This window comes from Bos mutus, chromosome 11 (genome assembly GCF_027580195.1).
Source record: "Bos mutus isolate GX-2022 chromosome 11, NWIPB_WYAK_1.1, whole genome shotgun sequence".
NCBI classification, from domain to species: domain Eukaryota; kingdom Metazoa; phylum Chordata; class Mammalia; order Artiodactyla; family Bovidae; genus Bos; species Bos mutus.
Window position 1 is genome coordinate 17753058 of NC_091627.1, and position 19788 is coordinate 17772845.

General features: G+C 46.1%; 1 protein-coding gene across 1 annotated transcript in view; it reads right to left on the reverse strand.

The window, feature by feature from the left end:
- LOC138990019 (histone H2B type 1-H-like) overlaps positions 1–18798 on the reverse strand; it is a 42230-nt gene extending 23432 nt beyond the window's left edge. Inside the window, exon 1 of the mRNA XM_070380188.1 lies at positions 18650–18798. Within this exon, the coding sequence (XP_070236289.1) occupies positions 18650–18798 (149 nt within the window). The remainder of the gene's footprint in view (positions 1–18649) is intronic.
- Between the last annotated feature and the right edge of the window lie 990 nt (positions 18799–19788).

Consider the following 19788-nt stretch of genomic DNA (forward strand, 5'->3'; position numbering starts at 1 on the left):
ACATGTGCTGAATCATTCCAGAAAAACATCTATTTCTGCTTTATTGACTATACCAAAGCCTTTGACTGTGTGGATCACAATAAACTGTGGAAAATTCTGAAAGAGATGGGAATACCAGACCACCTGACCTGCCTCTTGAGAAACCTGAAATGCTGGTCAGGAAACAACAGTTAGAATTGGACGTGGAACAACAGACTGGTTCCAAATAGGAAAAGGAGTACGTCAAGGCTATATATTGTTTAACCTATATGCAGACTACATCATGAGAAACGCTGGGCTGGAAGAAGCACAAGCTGGAATCAAGATTGCCTGGAGAAATAGCAATAACCTCAGATATGCAGATGACACCACCCTTATGACAGAAAGTGAAGAGGAACTAAAAACCATCTTGATGAAAGTGAAAGAAGAGAGTGAAAAAGTTGGCTTAAAGCTCAACATTCAGAAAACAAAGATCATGGCATCCTGTCCCATCACTTCATGACAAATAGATGGGGAAACAGTGGAAACCATGTCAGACTTTATTTTCGGGGGGCTCCAAAATCACTGCAGATGGTGATTGCAGCCATGAAATTAAAAGACACTTACCCCTTGTAAGGAAAGTTATGACCAACCTAGATAGCATATTCAAAAGCAGAGACATTACTTTGCCAACAAAGGTTCGTCTAGTCAAGGCTATGGTTTTTCCAGTGGTCATGTATGGATGTGAGAGTTGGACTGTGAAGAAAGCTGGGTGCTGAAGAATTGATATTTTTGAACTGTGGTGTTGGAGAAGACTCTTGAGAGTGCCTTGGACTGCAAGGAGATCCAACCAGTCCATCCTAAAGGAGATCAGTCCTGGGTGTTCATTGGAAGGGAGTTGCTGATGGACAGGGAAGCCTGGTGTGCTGCGATTCATGGGGTCACAAAGAGTCGGACACAACTGAGCAACTGAACTGAACCGAACTTAGCAGTCTATGATCGCACAACACCAGGTCTAATAGCATTTGTTCTGGGAAGAAAGCAATGGAAAATTGGTTGTAATCACCTTGCAGGAGCTTGTTATGCATTATAAGGCTTATTAAATGACTTCTTCTTAAAGGGAGATGGGTATTTAAAAAACAGCTTTAAAATGGTCCAATGATAGCTTTTTACAATTAAGTTAATTTCAAAATCAAACTTTGCTTTGAAGTCTTCCTTCTTTGTACTTCCTTAATGCAGGCAGAAGAGAAGTGGAAACAGGGAAGTAGGTCATTAAGGGCTACATATAATCACTGCCTCTTTGGGGAGATGCTTTAGGGCTTTGCACTGGGGAGGCAAGAGCTTGTACTGCTCATATTAGGTGAGTTTCTGAGTCTGAAAGGACCTCTAGGAATTACAAAACCCTTTGGTTCACAAAAGCTCTTTTGATTCTTCACTTCTTTAGAATAATTTGCCTCCAGAGTCTGTATCATGGGGTCCTCATCACCCACTAAATTAGTTGTCATTCTAATCAATTCTCTTGGTGTTAACCCATGATCCATAGCTGAGGTGGTGTAAATGTAGGCCAAGTTCACTGTGTATAATTTATTTGGTGTGAAGAAAATAAATCATCACATATAATTTATACAAAGTGCATGATTCATACCCTCAAACTTCTACTTTTAATTGGAAATGCACTTTTGGCTATGAAGAATATGGGAGGCTGGATTTCTGGATTTCTAGTGCTACTTTCCAACCTGGGCAGGAAGGCAGGGTTAACTTTAAGGGATGTGAAACGCCCACTCAAATGACATCCCTGGGTCACCAGGCAGCAGGTCTAGGTGATGCTCAAACCCCACAGCCAGGAGGGTAAACAGGTGCAGTGCAATGTGGTTTGTAAGTTCACATGAATCCAGATAATCCCCTTCTATCCCATTCTTTTCTGATGTCGCTTCTTTCTCAGACTAAGGTTACAAATTACTCTCATGAGCAATGTAGCTGCAGCGTTCCGGGAAGCATTCTCAGATTAAGTTGGTCCAGGTGAGCCTTTCAGAAGGCTGCGGAAGCCATTGAGAATGCAATTTTGAAGTTGACATTGCAGATGGTGCTGGCAAGTCCATGGGAAAAAACCCTCCCAAGAGGCACGGAGCAGCAGATGGAATTGGATTCTTGCAAAAACAATGTCCCCCTCTCAGACAGGCTCTGGCCACTCCAGGTCACCTGATTGCCTCCCAGATAAAAATTATCACTGTAGTAGATGCCATGTGAGCACTGCTGGGTCCTGTTATCAGGAGGTTTTGCAGTTGTCCCCTCATCTAACTTAATCCTGACAACACTCTTCAGAGGTGACTCACACTGTATTCCTGTCTAAATGAAGGACCCTCGATACAAACACATGAAATGGCTCATCCACAGGTTAGAAAGAGGTAGAAAGGGAACTCGAAGCAGGTCTATTGGACTCGAAACCCTGGGTTATTCCCGCCAGGCTGCACTGCCCCTTCCAACCTACCTGACTCAGGCTCTTTGTTAGGCTTGTCCCAGTTTGAGCATCCCGTGGTCACCTCCCTGCTTAAGGCATGTCCATGCCCTGGCTCAGCTCTGGAGTGTTCTGACTGGTCAGGGAATGAGATCATTTAGATCTGGACAGACTTCCCCTCACTTCTGGTTCAGCTTGTCCTCAAGGGGTAAGAAATAGTAACAAAATAGGAATTCATGAAAAGCAATGAACTTAGCAGCCCAGCATGGCAGGTGTCTTGGGTGTTTTATGTGAATCATGTGACATATCTGGTATTCCCTCAGAGGCATACATCTCAAAACAACCCCTTCTTGAAAAATACAATAGTTATGAACCGTGATTTGTAATATCACAAATCACACAAAATATCACAGTCCCAGGAGAACTGAAAAGAGCTAAGGAAATTGCACTGTGTCTTTGAAAAACAGCCTGAGAAGTAGTATCTCTCTGATGTTACAGGCTGCAGCCCCAACTCTCATCAGAGGATAAATCAATTTGCTGCAGCTGTGGGCTGCTAGTGAGGTCCAGGGCACGTGGCCAGACTCATGCTAGGAAAAGACAAAGCTGGGGTGAAGAGTAGCTGAGGTTCCGTGATGCCCTCGCTGGCCGCCTGTGGGGAGTCTGCAGCCTGCCTCTCCTGACTCCAGTTCTTATTTTCAAATTATTGGAAGGCAATGTCTATGTAAAAGGAGGTCACCTCCAGCTGACCTGCCCCCCAGGGAGAGGAGCAGCTTGGCGTATCTTCCTCTCCAACCTGGAGGAGAACTCAGCAAGAAACAGAGTGGAGACCTGGACCCAGCAAATCTTTTCCTCCGGGGGGCCTTTGCTCCAGATTTATTTTGTAAGATTTGGTCAAAGCTGGGAACATTTTATGACACATTTGAGATTTGCCTCCTTGCTTCCCTGGTAGCTCAGCTGGTAAAGAATCCGCCTGTGGGAGATGTGGGTTCAATCCCTGGATGGGAAAAATCCCTGGAGAAGAGACTGGCAACCCACTCCAGTATTCTGGCCTGGAGAATTATTTCATGGACAGAGGAGACTGGCAAGCTACACACTCTCCATGGGATCACAAAGAGTTGGACACAACTAAACAACTTTCACGTCGCTGGATCAGTTAAGGCTGACCTTCAGGGTCTCTCTGAGGCTGTCCTGCACTGCTTTCTTGCCCTGCAACTGCAGGGCAGCTGGTGTCCTGCTCCAGGGCCTGGGGAAGCCCCACCTCCTATGAAGCCCCGCTCCTGCCACTCGCCCTTATCACCTCCCCTGCAAAGAACAACGGTATCTGTTGGCTGCCCATCCTTCCCCAAGCCTGCCAGGCTTGGGAGCGACAGCAAACCACCTCTGACTTTCTGCCCCTACAGGTTTAGGCAGAGGCAGGAGAGCTGGAGAGCTGGGACAGAGGGCCTGAAAGACTCCGCTCAGGGCAGCCAGGGAGGGGCAGGGAGGGAGGGAGCCGGAGAGGTGCTTCACCCAGAGGTTGCTATCCCCACTGAGCCCAGAGTGACCCAGAAACAGCACACAGAGGAGACAGAGCCCAGGAGAAATGCTGTGAAAGGACAGACCAGCAAGCAAGCGATGCTCATACCCGTGGGGTCTGAGGTTCCATGGAGGCAGTGGGCGAGAAGCCAGGAGCCCAGGGAGAGAAGGAAGCCGGCTTCCACCACACCCCCACCCACCCACATCACCTTCTGGCTCTGTGTCCATACACCAGACTTCACAGCCTGAAGAGCGTATTCCCTTATTTAACCCTCTGGATAACCCTCACCTGCACTTCCATGATGGCTCAGCAGTGAAGAATCTGCCTGCAATGCAAGAGACGTTCAATCCCTGGGTTGGGGAGATCCCCTGGAGAAGGGAATGACTGACTACCCTGTCCTTTAAGCTGAATTTCCTTGGGTGTATTCTTGCCTGGGAAATCCCATGAACAGAGGAGCCTGGCAGGCTACAGTTCATGGGGTTGCAAAAGAGTTGGACACGACTTAGCGACGAAACCACCACCACCATAACCTTCATGTAACAAACCAGGAGGATGAGCATTGTCCCTGATTTATAGATAAGGAAATCAGAACTCAGGAGGCTGAATAGTTGAGCCAAAGTTATAGAGTCACTATGGTTATAGAGTCACTATATGTCCATGGTGTGGAAGGGCCATCTGGTGACCCACCTGTGTGTCAGGCCTCTCTGCCTTTTTTCCAGGCTTTTTTGGGTAGAATGTCTTTCCTGGCCATGCAAACCCAGTCGGTCTTTCAAGCCTCCTCAGTATTTCCCTGCCCGCCTCCCACCAACCCAGAAAGGACTGCTCATAACCTCTACGCCCCAGCAAACGTCCATCACTGCTCTTCTTCAGACCTTTTCCAGTTCTGGTTTCTGTGCAAGGCAGTCCCCCACCTCGCCCTTGAGCTGTTGGAGGGCAGAGGCTCCGCGTGTGTTCACGCCTCCGCACCAGCAGTTTCTGGAAGCATGGATGAGTATCCTTTTCACTAGTCCTTTTCTCTCCCTAAAGTGAGACAACAGAAAATGACACCACGCAAAATGGGGCCACATGAACGGCTGCTTAGAAAGACTCCAAGTTGATTTTCAGATCTGTTGAGAGGCAGTCCCCAAATGAGATTTTCCAACCCCTCTTTCAGTAGCAGAGGGCTTGGTTTCTGTGCCCAACTTCCTGCTTCTCAAATCTTTGTGAATTTCCTTGGGTGTGTTGAATGGGATGAAATCAAACCGAGTCCTTCCCTGATTCAGAGAAATTCGGAAATTTCTTTGATCAATAATGAGAATGACACTGTTTGGCTGGGTTTTTACTGGTTGAAAACATTTTGCTCAGATTAGCTGTAAAGATTTCAACACCAAAGGTATCGTCTCTCAGAGATGGGAAATGTAAGGCAGGCCTGCAGATCAGCCAGCATTTGCGAGTTGGAGAGAACTTTGATTAAACAAAGGGAATGTCCTGACGTTTCCTGAGCCGGAGACCGAAACGCCATTGTCTGGGTAAAAATCAAATTCAGCCCAGCCCTAATCTTCACCTTCAGACGTGGCTTTCCTGTGACGTTGTTCTGACCGTGAACTTAAAGAGAGCCCCGCAGCTGTGACTAATTGTTTTCAGTTCTCATTGATTGTCAAGACTCCTGACAAAATTCTCAGAAATAGAAACAGAATCTGCTGCATGGGCAAGACATCCACCATGTGTATGAGAACACCCCCGATACAAGCCCTCTCTCCATCTGCTTGGAGAGCTCCTTAGAGAGCAGGTGAGGCCCTTCGGAGTGCCAGAATAACAGCAGGAATGATTTCCTCCAGGATTAAAGGTTTCTTTGGTTGAGGGGGAGCCAGGGGTGACGATGTGCCCAATGTGCGTGTATGTAGGAAACATGGATTCAACCAGGTAAAACTGGGTTTTGAATGGATATCATTCACTGGTCCAGCTGCAAAATGCATCTAACAATGTGATTATACCATTCCAAAACTATTAAAGTTCAAATGGTCAGACTTCGGCTTCTTATTGGGGGGAAAAAAGGAGCCAAGTTTCAAACGATAACAGTTTATCACTTTAAAAGGCATGCAGGTTGCAGGGAAAGTACCGGTGTGCCTTCCGGTAGAAACATCCTCTTTGTGTGCCTTCCGAAGCTCTCCACGCTCTGTTTAGAAGCCAGTCACAGGCAGGCACGAATGGAGCCCGAATCGAAACCAGCTTGCCCTTTCAGGAGTCAAATTCGCCTTTGTTGATCAAGGGGCAATCCTACTCTATTACAGAAGCTAAGCAGAAGATTGAACCCCAGCCCTTCCAAGAGCAACTGATTCAGTCATTAAGATTCCCAAACCTTGCACCACCTTTTGAATTCACAACCAAGCCTTGGTGTCGGTTCTGAAAGCACCTGGGACCCCAGATTTTTCATTGTTGGTAGCCAGTAGTGAAAACAAACAAGAAAAAGTACATAAAGTACATAAACATATATGTACCTACCATATATATACACACATACACATCCATATAGTCACGGAAACTCACAAGTAATCTATTCATTCTTTTTTATGTAAACATATTCATGGAAAAAAGAAATAAATGAAAGCAAAACTGTTAGTTGCTCAGTTGTGTCTGACTCTTTGCGACCCCATGGACTGTAGCCCACCCGGCTCCTCTATCCATGGAATTCTCCAGGCAAGAATATTGGAGTGGGTAGTCATTCTCTTCTCCAGGAGATCTTCCTGACCCAGGGATCAAACCTGGATCTCCTGCATTGCAGGCCAGTTCTTTACCATCTGACCAAATAGGGGATGGAAATACTAGGAGACTGATCCTGACATGGTCTCTCTTGTACCAGGAGAGAAGAAGGTAAGTGAATTGGTGAGAAATAGACTTTAATTCCTGCTGATTGCTGATTGGAGTTCAACTAGAGCATTTCACAATTATTTGGGAATTTTCCTGTATGGGCCAGGGACTGGATTTGCAAAATGTGCACTGAAAATGAATACTTGGAATTCTACAAAGATGTTTGTGGGTGAGACGTTTCACTAAAACACAGTTGATGCTGTAAATCATTTCTTCAGGATGTTCATTCTCACCAGATGAGTCATGGGTGGGTGGTCCCTTTGGTGTGGTATGTTCCTGGATGACAACACTCAAGGGGACCCTCAGTGGCCTCGAGGGAGGCCTGCCACTTACACGGAGTCAAGGGCAGAAGCTGAGGAGTGGGTGTCTGAAAGGCTGACTCAAGAGCGGACAGTGGCTGGGAATCCACTGCCCTCTACAATCCCTGGGGAAGACGTGCGTTTATTGATTTAACATAATTGGCTTTTCAATGGCAGCTCTTTAAAAAAAAAAAGAATTTCACAGTTTAACTAAGTGGGAGGAATTTTGAAATCCACTGGACTAGGCGGTTTTGTAAGCATTCAAGCTTAAATCTCTGTTACTGGTTCCATCTTAGTGTTTCTACTAGACAGTCTGGCTTTTTAAAAACATCTTAATAATAATAATAATGTACATACTCAGTCATGTCCCACTCTTTGTAACCCCATGGACTGTAGACCATCCTATTTCCACGGGATTTTTCAGGCAAGAATACTGGAGCGGGCTGCCATTTCCTATGCAGAGGGGTCTTCCCAACCCAGAAATCAAACACAAGACAAATCTCTTGTGTCTCCTGTATTGGCAGGCAGATTCTTTACCACTAGCGCCACATGAGGTAAAAAATAAATAAATAAATAAAGGGGCCCTTTTAACTATGAGAGTCACAAAGGCTGGAGTTTTTTAAAACATTTTAATGTCCTTTGAGAAGGAATGTCCTGGATGGTGTTGAACGCTATCATCCAGAAGAGCTGCTATCATGCTGATAAAACATTTTGGAACCTGTTGACCTGTATCAACACACAGGTAGAGGATACATCTGTCATTTATAGGGTCCCCTTTCTGATCTTCACTTGTCAGAAATTCCTAGCATCGTTTTGTTTTGTTTTGTTTTTTTGAATGCCAAGTTGCATTGTTTTCTCCCCAGACTACCCTATCTTTTTAATGGTCATTTTGACAAGTTGTACATTTCCACTGTTAACTTTACAGTTTATGAAACGTATTTAAAGGTATTGTCTCGTTTAACCTGCGTCCGCCCGGCAATGCAGGAGACGCAAAAGATGCGGTTTCAATCCCTTGGGTAGGGAAGATCCCCTGGAGGAGGAAATGGCAACCTAAGTATTCTTGCCTGGAGAATCCCCTGGACAGAGAAGCATGGTGGGTTACAGTCCATAGGGTCTCAAAGAGTTGGACATGACTGAGCAGAGCAGTCACAGCCTATCAAAAGAAGTATCAACCACATTTATCATTTCTTCTCCAAGATTATTTTCTCAAGTATGAAGACATTAAATCAAGAGAGAAGAAAATTTGCTGGAGCAGATATTAGACTTTTTTCCATTGCAAATTATCTTTATTAACCGGCTGTCTGGGAACTGCTCCAACCTGCCGTGAGGTTCTCATTGATAACGCCCTGTTTCTAAGCAACACCACTGGGCAAGCCCATGTGCAGGAATGGTCAGCTGCTGCTCTGTGACTTCAACCAACACAGCTCTTTTGCTGGATGTACCTCTGTTTAGTTTGATATCCATTTTTACAGTAGACTTTTTTAAACTTACAGCTGAAAATGAGGCACCCTGAGCTCACCTCCCACCCAGAGCAAGCCTGGAGGGTCCGCAGTCCAAGGATTTTGTTTAATATCAATGTTACTACTACTAATAATACTATTTTAAAACACAGTCAGATACTTGTCTCTCCTGCCAGGGCAAGACCCACATAGGGATGGCCGTGGGTGAGAGTGAGAGCAAATACTCCCAGAACTGTCCACATCTGCACCCTCTACACCTCAGCAAATATCCATCACTGCTCTTATTCAGACCTTTTCAAGCTCTGGCTTGTCTGCTAGGCCATCCCCCCTCTCACCTTTGAGCTGTTAGACGGTGGAGGATCTGCATGTGTTCATGTCTCTGCACCAGCAGAGTTTCTGGAAGCATGTGTGAGTATCCTTTTCACTACACCATTCCTCTCCCTGACGTGAGACAACAACCACAAGATAAATGACACCACACAAAACAGGGGCCACACGAGAGGCTCCCCATGCCTGCCATCCTTCATCTTCATCTCTAAAATCATGTCATAACAGTACCTCATTGCCAGCTATTTGTGAGGATGGAAGGAGGTAACCCGTACCTGCTCAGGGCTCACAGACAGAAACTGCTCAGGAAACACTGGCTACTCTTGTGAATGTCGTTCTGACCCTGTGCCTTTGAAATAACACCACTCATACGCAGGAGTCTGCTGGCACAATGGAAAGGAAGGGCTAGAACTCTGGAGTCAGGACAACCTGCTCTGTAGCTGCCGTGACCACTTCCTTCTCGGAAAGCTTGGCCAGGTGGCTTCAGCTGTCTGCAGCTTACCACCTTATTCATTAATAAATTAGCAAAGTGAATGCCTAACCTCAGGTGGTTTTAGGAAGAGTTCCGTGAAATAAGTTCACACGAGAAAACAATACACACATACACACCCCACTCAATAAACACTGATCTCCATCCTTTCTTTGAATAATGAGTATTTAACAAAGCATTGACACCTGGTGGGTGTTCAAGAAGTACATATTCTTGCCTGAAACTTCTAAATTGCTCATCTATTATTCTTGCCATAATGTGTAGGTTATTATAGCAAGTGGAGCATGAAGAGACACCAAAAATGCAAAACATAGCAGACAAGAGCCATCCTATCCTGTGTGGTAAGATTTAGAACAACTGAACTTTGGAATTCCTCTTTCTGTTGCACCAATAGCCTTGGCAGCTCAGGCTCTACGGTTCCAAAGAAAACTTTGTCTTCTTCTCAAAGAGCACGTTACCAAGCTGCATGATGCCTGACCTGCAGGAGCCACTGGCTCAGGCCCACTCTGGGGACACCCTTCCATCTCAAGATAGCTGATCTGGAGATTTCAGCTGACCTGAGGAATCAGCAGGAAGCACAAGTGATCCATTTGTCTTCAGCAGTGCTGGTCATTGTTGATAGTTTAGCTCTCAGAAATGCCCCTAACACGCCCAGAGAAAGAGCAAAGCCCTCGCTGGGGTTTGGGCTCCCTCCCTCTCTCAAAGTCCTGGTGACACCTTAGTCCTGGCCTCCTTGCCCTCTGTGTCCACACGACATGCTCCTTCCTATTCTTCTGCTTCTCCAGGAGTGCCCATCCCACTTCTCAGCCTTGTGAACACCTCGGTGTCCTTCGGTGGGCTAAACATTTCCTCATTTCATTTGCAAAATTAGCACATGGCTCTTGTGAACCCAGAGCAGCCATTCTCATCCTTCTTATAAATGCCACACTGCCCTGCGACTCTTGTCACACATGTCTGTCTTCTTCGCTGAGCTGGGACCTCCGAGAGCAGGAGGACTGTGTCGGCTTTGTTCAACACTCTGGTCCCAGTTCACTGAAGTAACTTTACTTCAGTTACTTGCCCATTGCCATCTCTGCTAGACTGTGAGCTCCTTTAAGGCCAAAGTCAAACCTACCATGTTTCCCTGAAGGGCATACAGCCTAATAAGTATTAATCAACTCTATGACTAATGTGTGGTAAAGAACCTACTTGTCGATGCAGGAGACATAAGAAACACCAGTTTGATCCCTGGGTCGGGAAGATGCCCTGGAGGAGGAAAGGGCAACCCCCTCCAGTATTTTTTCCTGGAGAATCCCATGGATAGAGAAGCCTGGTGGGCTACTGACATGGGGTCGCAAAGAGTCAGACACAACAGAAGTGACAGCAAGCAGGCATGAATAACATGAGTTTCTAGAGGGTGGAAGAAAGTCTCGATTGTGTGTGTATCCACCAGTTCTGAACACAACGCCTAGCCTGTAATTGGTGTCTATAACTGCCTGAAGCAGCACAATGAAGGAAGGTGATGGCCCTCTGTTATAATCCTGGCTCAATCCTAGCTGGACTTTGTCTACCTTGGCCAGATCTGGCCTTTCAAGTACTCCTCACTAAATAAAAAATCCAGGCATGTTGGCGGCCTTGGAGCACAACAAACAGCTCAGCTTGGCTTGACTCACATTCTGGTCTGTCAAGAATCTCTTCTACGCAAACATCCCAGGGTGAACCTCAGAGACTGATGGGACCGGCAGCAAACTGACAACCTGGTTTCTAGAACACATTCAAGGCACTTGCCGGGGACAAAACCATCTTCTCATCTTTATTTCGCTACTATCATGCAAAGTAAAAATATTAACTCTTCCACGACAATGAAAATCATTTGGGGACATCTCACTTTCTCCAGCTTTCTCCAATGAAACCTACCAGAACTGACATCTTTAAAAGACTCATTTATGACTTTGCCTGCACTTTTTCTCTTTGACTTTAGCGGATGGAGATCCCTTTGTACTAAGATTCTTCCATCAGCATTTCTTAAAATACTGCCTTGGGATATGTGTCCTTAAAGTGATAAATAGAGATGGACCTCCTAGGTCAAATGAATTTGTGGACTTAAATGCTAAGCCTGCAGCACAGTTCTCTGCTTAGCTCTACTCAGCCTAGTGTTTCCCAGACTCCCTGTTCTAATACCCATGTCTGTAACTCTCATTTCCCTGGTGGCTCAGAAGGTAAAAAATCTGCCTGCAATGCAGAAGACCAGGGTTCAGTCCCTGGACTGGGAAGATCCCCTGGAGAAGGGAACGTCAATCCACTTCAGTATTCTTGCCTGGAGAATCTCATGGACAGAGGAACTTGGCAGGCTACAGTCCATGGAGTCACATAGAGTTGGACAGGTCTGAGCAACTAACACTTTCGTTGGACGTGTAGAATCTCTCTCATAGTCTTCTTTTGTTTGGATTTTTTTATTTTCACAATGCTTTAAAGATGTGAAACCATTCTCAGCTCGTGGTTTGTAGAAAAATAGGCAAGGGCTGCATTTGGCCAAAGGCAGCATTTTGCCGATCCTACTCTAGAGTATTTTTCCCTGACAATCAGTTGGCAGGCTGAACATGAGTCCAGTAAGCTCCTAAGCCCAGAGTTTGAGTTACTCTTGACGATCTTTCACATTCTGCCTTTTGGACATCTACGGAAATTGCCGGTTCTTATAAAAGCGTTTTCTTGGCCCTCTGAGGGCAGAAGGCAAATACCATAAGTATTATTATAAGACTATGAATGGCATTTGGATCACTCCTGGGTGACCAGCGCTGTCACAGGGACTCTACCTGTGTCATTGCAACAACCATGCCGGCAGAAGCTGATGAAGAAAGGGTTCAGATCTGGCTCCCCAGCTGCACACCCTGCCAACTGCACGGATCGGTCTCATGACTACCCAGCTAACTAGCCATAGACTGTGACCAACTCTACCCAATTTCACAGGAACCCTGGAGCACAGGGCAGTGAGCCACAGGCTGGGGCCACCTGGTCATAACACCCTCCCTGGCGGCTCACCAACTGCTCCCACCCATCCTGGCTGTGAATTTTGCCCATGGAGTTCTGTCCAATCAAAGTTTCTGGGATCAAAAACACCTGGGTTCAAATCTTATGTTCATCATCACAGTATTTGTATGATCTCGAAAATGTTCATGCACTTCCCAGGCAGCTCAGTGGTCAGAAATCCGCCTGGCAGTGCAGGAGACCCAGGTTCCATCCCTGGGTGAGGAGTGTCTCCTGGAGGAGGGCATGACAACACACTCCAGTATTCTTGCCTGGAGAATCCCATGGATAGAAGAGCCTGGCAGGTTACAGTCCACGGGGTCGCAGAGTCAAACATGACTGAGCCACTGAGCATGTACATAAAAACACGTTCATAAATCTCTTTTAAACCTCAGTGTCTTGACCCTGAAGGTGGCACCATCATTGCTTGGAAGGGCCAGTGAAGCCAGGAAGGAAAGGGATGTGCCTACTGGACACAGAAAGGGCAGTGGAGGGCCCTCTCCCTCCCCCATGACAGCCGCTGGGATCACCACTTTGCTGCCGAGGATGCAGAGCAGATGAGGCTCTTCCCCATCTTCCAAGACAGCTGGATTTAAAAAGGACATTTTTTTTAATGCACGTGTAGGGACTTCCCTGGTGGTCCAGTGGTTAAGAATCCACCTTGCAATGCAAGAGACTCAAGTCCGAGCCCACAGGCCACAGAGCAGATATGCTAATGCCCCCCCAGCTCTGACCCACACCCCACAACCAGAGAGTCTATGCGTCACAGTGAAGGATTGCACGTGATGGAACGATGATCCAGTGTGCTGCAACTAAGACCCAATGCAGCCAAATACGTAAATAAATAATTTTGAATTTAAAAAAAACAAATGTATGTGCAAGGCTAGGGGAGTCCAAGGTAGGAGGGATTGGTTCAAGCCAAGAAATTGGGGAAGACTTCACGGAGGACTCTGAGCCAGAACCCTGAGTGAAAAGTAAGCTGGAGAAGGGAGGAAAATTGATTCTGATGGCAGGAGCAGAGGTGGGGATGGCTGAGAGAGGCTGGGGCGGCAGTGGCTGGGGCGGGGGGCAGGACGGCCCTGGAGCACAAGGCTGGGGTGATGAAGGGGCAGAAATGGAGGCCATGCATGTGCTGGGAGGCACATTCCCTCTTGGGCTCCTGGTGATTCTTTCTGAAAATTATACCTGGAGGTTTCTTCTGTGCTTCTTCCTAGATAGACAGGGCTGATCCCTGACCAAGATGCCACTGAGAACCAGGTATCCTTGTCTAACAGCCTCTCCAGATCCATGAGCCTATTCCTCACTCACCACTGGCACCATTGAAGCCACTGAACAAAGGTCCTTCCACCAAAAAAGTATATCACCAGTGGCTTCCACATTCTGTCCCCTCTTTATATTGTAACCCAGTGAGGACAGGTCTTGACTTTTTCGTCTCGGGGCCCCATGATGTGTGCAACACTTGCTGGCACACCTGCCAGGCATGCTAATCCTTCCAGCTTGTTTGTTGACACACATGCATGTGTGCACGCATGTGTTCTCAGTCGTGTTCGATTCTTTGTAACTCCTATGGACTGTAGCACGCCAGGCTCCTTTGTCTATGGGATTCTCCAGGTAAGAATACTGGGGTGGGTTACCATTTCCTCCTCCAGGGGATATTCCTGACCCAGGGATAGAACCCACGTCTCCTGTGATGTTTGTTGAAAATAAATCTAATTACAAGAGGAATTCTTAGAATATTTTGAATTGTTTCATCAAATACCTCTTGGATAGAGCCTTCTTCCATATTCTACATTTCTTAACTGTAGTAAGAATAATTTGCCTAGCACTCTGCTAGGCTCTTTCATAAAAATTACTTTATTTACAGCTCAAGGTAACCCTATTTTTCTCATTTTACGGGTGAAAAGGATCAACTTTGGGTTGATGAATATGCCCAAAGGTACACAGCTAGTTCAGGGAAGAATGAATGATACTGTAGCAACTTTCAATGAACCAATGTTTATACATAGACCTCAGTGAACACCTAAAACTGAGACTGAATTTCAAAGCAACAAAAACAAACAGAATTTGGACCTTTTTCTCCCTATTATATCATCCATAGATTGGTGTGTATCTGCCCTCTCTTCAGGCACACACACACACACACACACGAGTCAAAATAGTAAAAATGCATCCAATTAAAATGGGTTTTTTGTTATGAGGAAGCAGAAGGGAAAGCAAGATAATCTCCAGTGTTTGTTTTCTGTCATTAACACAGAGGAGTAGACCCGTTTGTGCTAATAATGCCTCGCACAGTTCATTTCCTGCTTCTCAGGGCACTAGGGAGAAAACAGGCTCCCTCTAGACCCAGTCCTTCCATTTCTGTCCCTAAAACCTTCAGCTCATCTGTCGTTCCTAATCATTTCCTTGGAACTGTCCTGTCCAACCCTCTCCAATTGCAAAGCACTATGCAGGTCCGTGACATCCAGGAGTCCCTTGGTCACCATCGCTCTTTAGTACCTTGAATTGCCCTGTTGGGGAAACTGGAGGGCAGTTGGTGATTCTTGGTTTTGCCCAATAATCTTTCTCCTGAAAACTTTTGTGAAATTCACACTCGCCTGGATGAGACAAGTCTCAACTGAAAAGCAAGGTCACAGACGGGCGGGCTCTCTCTCAAAGACAAGGGCACAGTCTGGGTGAGGGGACGTGGGGCACAGGTTATTAATGGCCCTGTCCTGTGGGCCCATACATCGTAATAAATGCCCCTGTAGTGTGTTTACCCACACTAGACAGTAACCGACGTTCAGATAAATGAAGTTGGCGCCTGTAAGATTTATGATACACTTCTGTGCTTAGCACTGTTTAATCAGGAAGTTAACATATTATGGTGTAAAATCCTTTACAAGCATGTACAAACAGAGAGCACCATTAGTGCTTTGCAGGCCCAGGGGTCAAATCGCCCAGCCTTTCATGAAACTCAGCAATAAACGGGCACAGGGACCCTCTTGTGGGCTGGCATAGAGCATTTGCAAACACAATCAGGGTTCACATTTTCTCCCCTGTTTTTATTTCCCTTTCCTTTCTGGGTGGGTTTTTTTTCTTTTCATTTGTTTATTTTTCTGTTCTAGGATCCTCATTTTCATGAAAAGCCCAGGTGATAAGCAAGAACACGTGACCCTGATTCTAGGATCCACTTCTCCCCCAAGAAAGTTAGGCCTCATGGAACGTAAATTAGGGTCTGAGGATGGGGGTGGGGGCCAGTCCACAGTCAGGAGTGTTTGGACAAGGCCAGAAGCGTGTGGGGGACCAGCATGAGGCATCGCACCTGGAGGAGGAGACCCGCGCTCAGCCCCAGTGCCATAAGCCTGGCTCCAGGAAGTCTAGCCAGCATCTGGAATGGATATCAGGAGACACGGGCGGCCCTCACTGGCACGCAGCTCCACCTTTGTACTTCTCGTTGCAAATTGAAAAGCAAAACAGACATCAAGGATATATTTATATAACTGTCTTCAAGTTGCATTTTCTACTCCCATCTGCTTCACATGATAAGTTTCAAGTGTTTTCTAATAAAAAAAAAAAAAAAAAAGGCGAGGAGGTGGGGGAGTGGAAGGGAGGGCTGGGCGTGCTTGTGTGTGCCTGAACGCAGGCTCCTTATTTGGTACAGAGACAATCTTGATCAGGCTTCGTTCAAGAGGAGACATTAAAACACGCTATCTCTGAAGGTATCGCTGTTTTAACATGTGCTGATATTTTGCTTGTCACACATCTTCGAACATTAGTGTGAATCACTTTAAGAGGAAAGAACATATATTTCTCTTCTTTCACTCATTGTTCGGGTGGAGAAGGTTTGGGGGGGGAGCGGGGAGAGGCACATATTTTTGTTGTTAAGTCTTTGGAGAAAAGAGCAATGTGGAGGCGTGAGATGGTGGGGTGAGATATTTAGGGAAAGAAATACAGCATCAGATGGAAATATATCAGGCAGATCCGAGACAACTGGGGTTTGTCTACATTTAGGTAAATACGTGAATCCAGATGTGACTGCTGATCATTCATGAACAAAGCTGCAACTACCACGGGCCAAGTTCAATGCAGAGTCGGACAATTCAGTCACCAGCTAGGACCGAAACCAGCCCTTTCCTTTTCTTTTTCTTCCGTGTGGAACAGAAGAAAAGAACAGAACAGTGGGGTTCTCCAATTTTCCCCTCACCCCTGGATCATGCCTGCACAGGAAAAGCAGAGCGGTGAGTCACAAGTCAGCTACCCTGGTAATTCAGGATTTATTGAAACAAACCTGCAAAAATGGGCCCCTCGATATACATTCAGTAAAAGTAAGGTGTTTTCCATGTCCCCATGAACCCCAGTTTGTCGTGCTAAAGAGGACTCTCCCTGCCAAATGCTGTCAGAGGAAAGGCAGAATGTCCAGTTCATCCAATGTTCCTTTATCCACATTTCTCCTGGGGATCTTCTCTGGGTCCAAACTACGACAAGCCTCTGCTGATGAGGAAACACACCAGATCAGCACCTAGACAAAAAGCCGACAGGAGCACGTGTGCCTGCTCAGCAGGAATGACAGCTGATTGCCTAGGGCAGCCAGCAGGGAGAGGTGGGGAGAGACAGACAGACGTGAGGTCAAACCAGGCTCTGCCACTGAACCGCCCTATAACTGTGGATCAGCTACTAAATCACTTTCCTTCTCAATGAGCTCATCTGGAAAAGAGCCTAATAACAAGTATCTCATTGGGTAGTTGTTGTTAAGTCATGTCAGTTAAATCATGTCTAACACTTTGAGACCCCATCAACTGCACCAGGCCTCCCTGTCCATCACCAACTCCCAGAGATTGCTCAAACTCATGTCCATTGAGTCAGTGATGCCATCCAACCATCTCATCCTCTGTCGCCCCCTTCTCCTTTTGCCTTCAATCTTTCCCAGCATCAGAGCCTTTTCCAATAAGTCAGTTCTTCGCATCAGGTGGCCAAAGTATTGGGGCTTCAGCTTCAGCACCAGTCCTTCCAATGAATATTCATGGTTTATTTCCTTTAGGATTGACAGATTTGATCTCCTTGCTGTCCAAGGGACTTGCAAGAGTCTTCTCCAGCACCACAATTCAAAAGTATTCATTCTTCTGTGCTCAGCCTTCTTTATGGGCCAACTCTCATATCTCATTGGGTGATTAGAAGAATTATGGGTTAGCATTTGTGTGAAATGTCTGGTGTGCACTTTTAGTAGGACTTAATGATACTGTGGAAAATTCTGAAAGAGATGGGAATACCAGACCACCTGACCTGCTTTTTGAGAAATCTGTATGCAGGTCAGGAAGCAACAGTTAGAACTGGACATGGAACAACAGATTGGTTCCAAATAGAGAAAGGAGTATGTCAAGGCTGTATATTGTCACCCTGCTTATTTAACTTATACGCAGAGTACATCATGAGAAATGCTGGATTGGAAGAAATACAAGCTGGAATCAAGATTGCCGGGAGAAATAGCAATAACCTCAGATATGCAGATGACACCACCCTTATGGCAGAAAGTAAAGAGGAACTAAAAAGCCTCTTGATGAAAGTGAAAGAGGAGAGTGAAAAAGTTGGCTTAAAGCTCAACATTCAGAAAACGAAGATCATGGCATCTGGTCCCATCACTTCATGGGAAATAGATGGGGAAACAGTGGAAACAATGTCAGACTTTATATTTTTGGGCTCCAAAATCACTGCAGATGGTGACTGCAGCCATGAAATTAAAAGACGCTTACTCCTTGGAAGGAAAGTTATGACCAACCTAGATAGCATATTCAAAAGCAGAGACATTACTTTGGCAACAAAGGTCTGTCTAGTCAAGGCTATGGTTTTTCCAGTGGTTATGTATGGATGTGAGAGTTGGACTGTGAAGAAGGCTGAGTGCCGAAGAATTGATGCTTTTGAACTGTGGTGTTGGAGAGGACTCTTGAGAGTCCCTTGGACTGCAAGGAGATCCAACCAGTCCATTCTGAAGGAGATGAGCCCTGGGATTTCTTTGGAAGGAATGATGCTAAAGCTGAAACTCTAGTACTTTGGCCACCTCACACAAAGAGTTGACTCATTGGAAAAGACTCTGATGCTGGGAGGGATTGGGGGCAGGAGGAGAAGGGGATGACAGAGGATGAGATGGCTGGATGGCATCACTGACTTGATGGACGTGAGTCTGACTGAACTCCGGGAGCTGGTGATGGACAGGGAGGCCTGGCATGCTGTGATTCATGGGGTCACAAAGAGTCGGACACGACTGAGCAACTGAACTGAACTGAACTGAATAAATAATAAAATTTGTCCTGTCTTCCTTACCTGGCCACAGGTACAACGTGAACAAGCCCCTGCTGACCCACAGCCAACATTCTGAACCATCCCTGCATGCTTCCCACTGGCATGTCAGCCTTAAAAGCTTTTTCATCAAAGTTTTCCATATACCCACTATCAACAGGCGAGATGTGCATCAAGCCAAATCTATTTGTTACCTTGGTCTTACCTGGATCAAACTAGAACACTTTATATTCAACTGGCCTGCATGCCTCTTCCATTGACCATATGGGAGGAACTGGATCCCTGGGCTCTTTCTTTTACTGTCCTTTCTCCTTGCATTTCTTCTATTTCACTTCCTCATGTCAGAGCCCTAACATGAGCATAACACCTGCTTGCAGGCTGAAGACGACAGACGGAAGTGAGGATGATAATTTGCATGGTCAAGCTAGTGTGCACCCCCGAGGACACCAAGCCATGCATTTGCAGAGGCTATTTACACTGAGGGACTCTCGCTGTTAGGCCACATATAACACTTAACTAAAAAACGTGTGCTCTTACTGAAAATATATGCCTCCATTCCTTTGAGATAGTATAGAGTTCTATTTCCCCTCTGTGAAAATAGTGAAACCCAGAGTGAAAAGAAAAACCCAAAATCATAAAGTAGGATTGAACACGTCCCTTGCTCTGTAAGGTGAAAACCAACATCAAAAAGAAGCTGATGGTTTTACAGGGTCATCTATAGCCCCGTGCCTCTCTGAGGCCCAGATCCCACTCTGTCTTCTATAGTTTCCAAGACCACCACAGGCAGAACAGGTACCCTGGGCAGATGGAAAAACACAGGACCTCTCTCAGTTCTGTCCATGGGGACTAAACAGAAAATTTAGCAGTAGAGTCTGTTTGTTTTGTTTTTTGTTTTTTTTTCCGTCAGTTTCATTTATCTAAACACAAAGAAACTGAACAGGAAAGATGGAGAACACCTATGTTCCTGCTGGTGGCAATGAAACCAGAACATGCTTACCACGCCCCTGCCTGCACACTGGGCTTCAGCTTCCTCCTCTGTAACGCGGGGGTGACCACAGCACCCACTTCATGGCTTTTTTGTGAGGATTTAGGGAGGTAAGACGTGGTGGAGGCCTTTAGGGATTACTCAACCCTGTAAGCTCGCCCTCTGATGACCACCGATA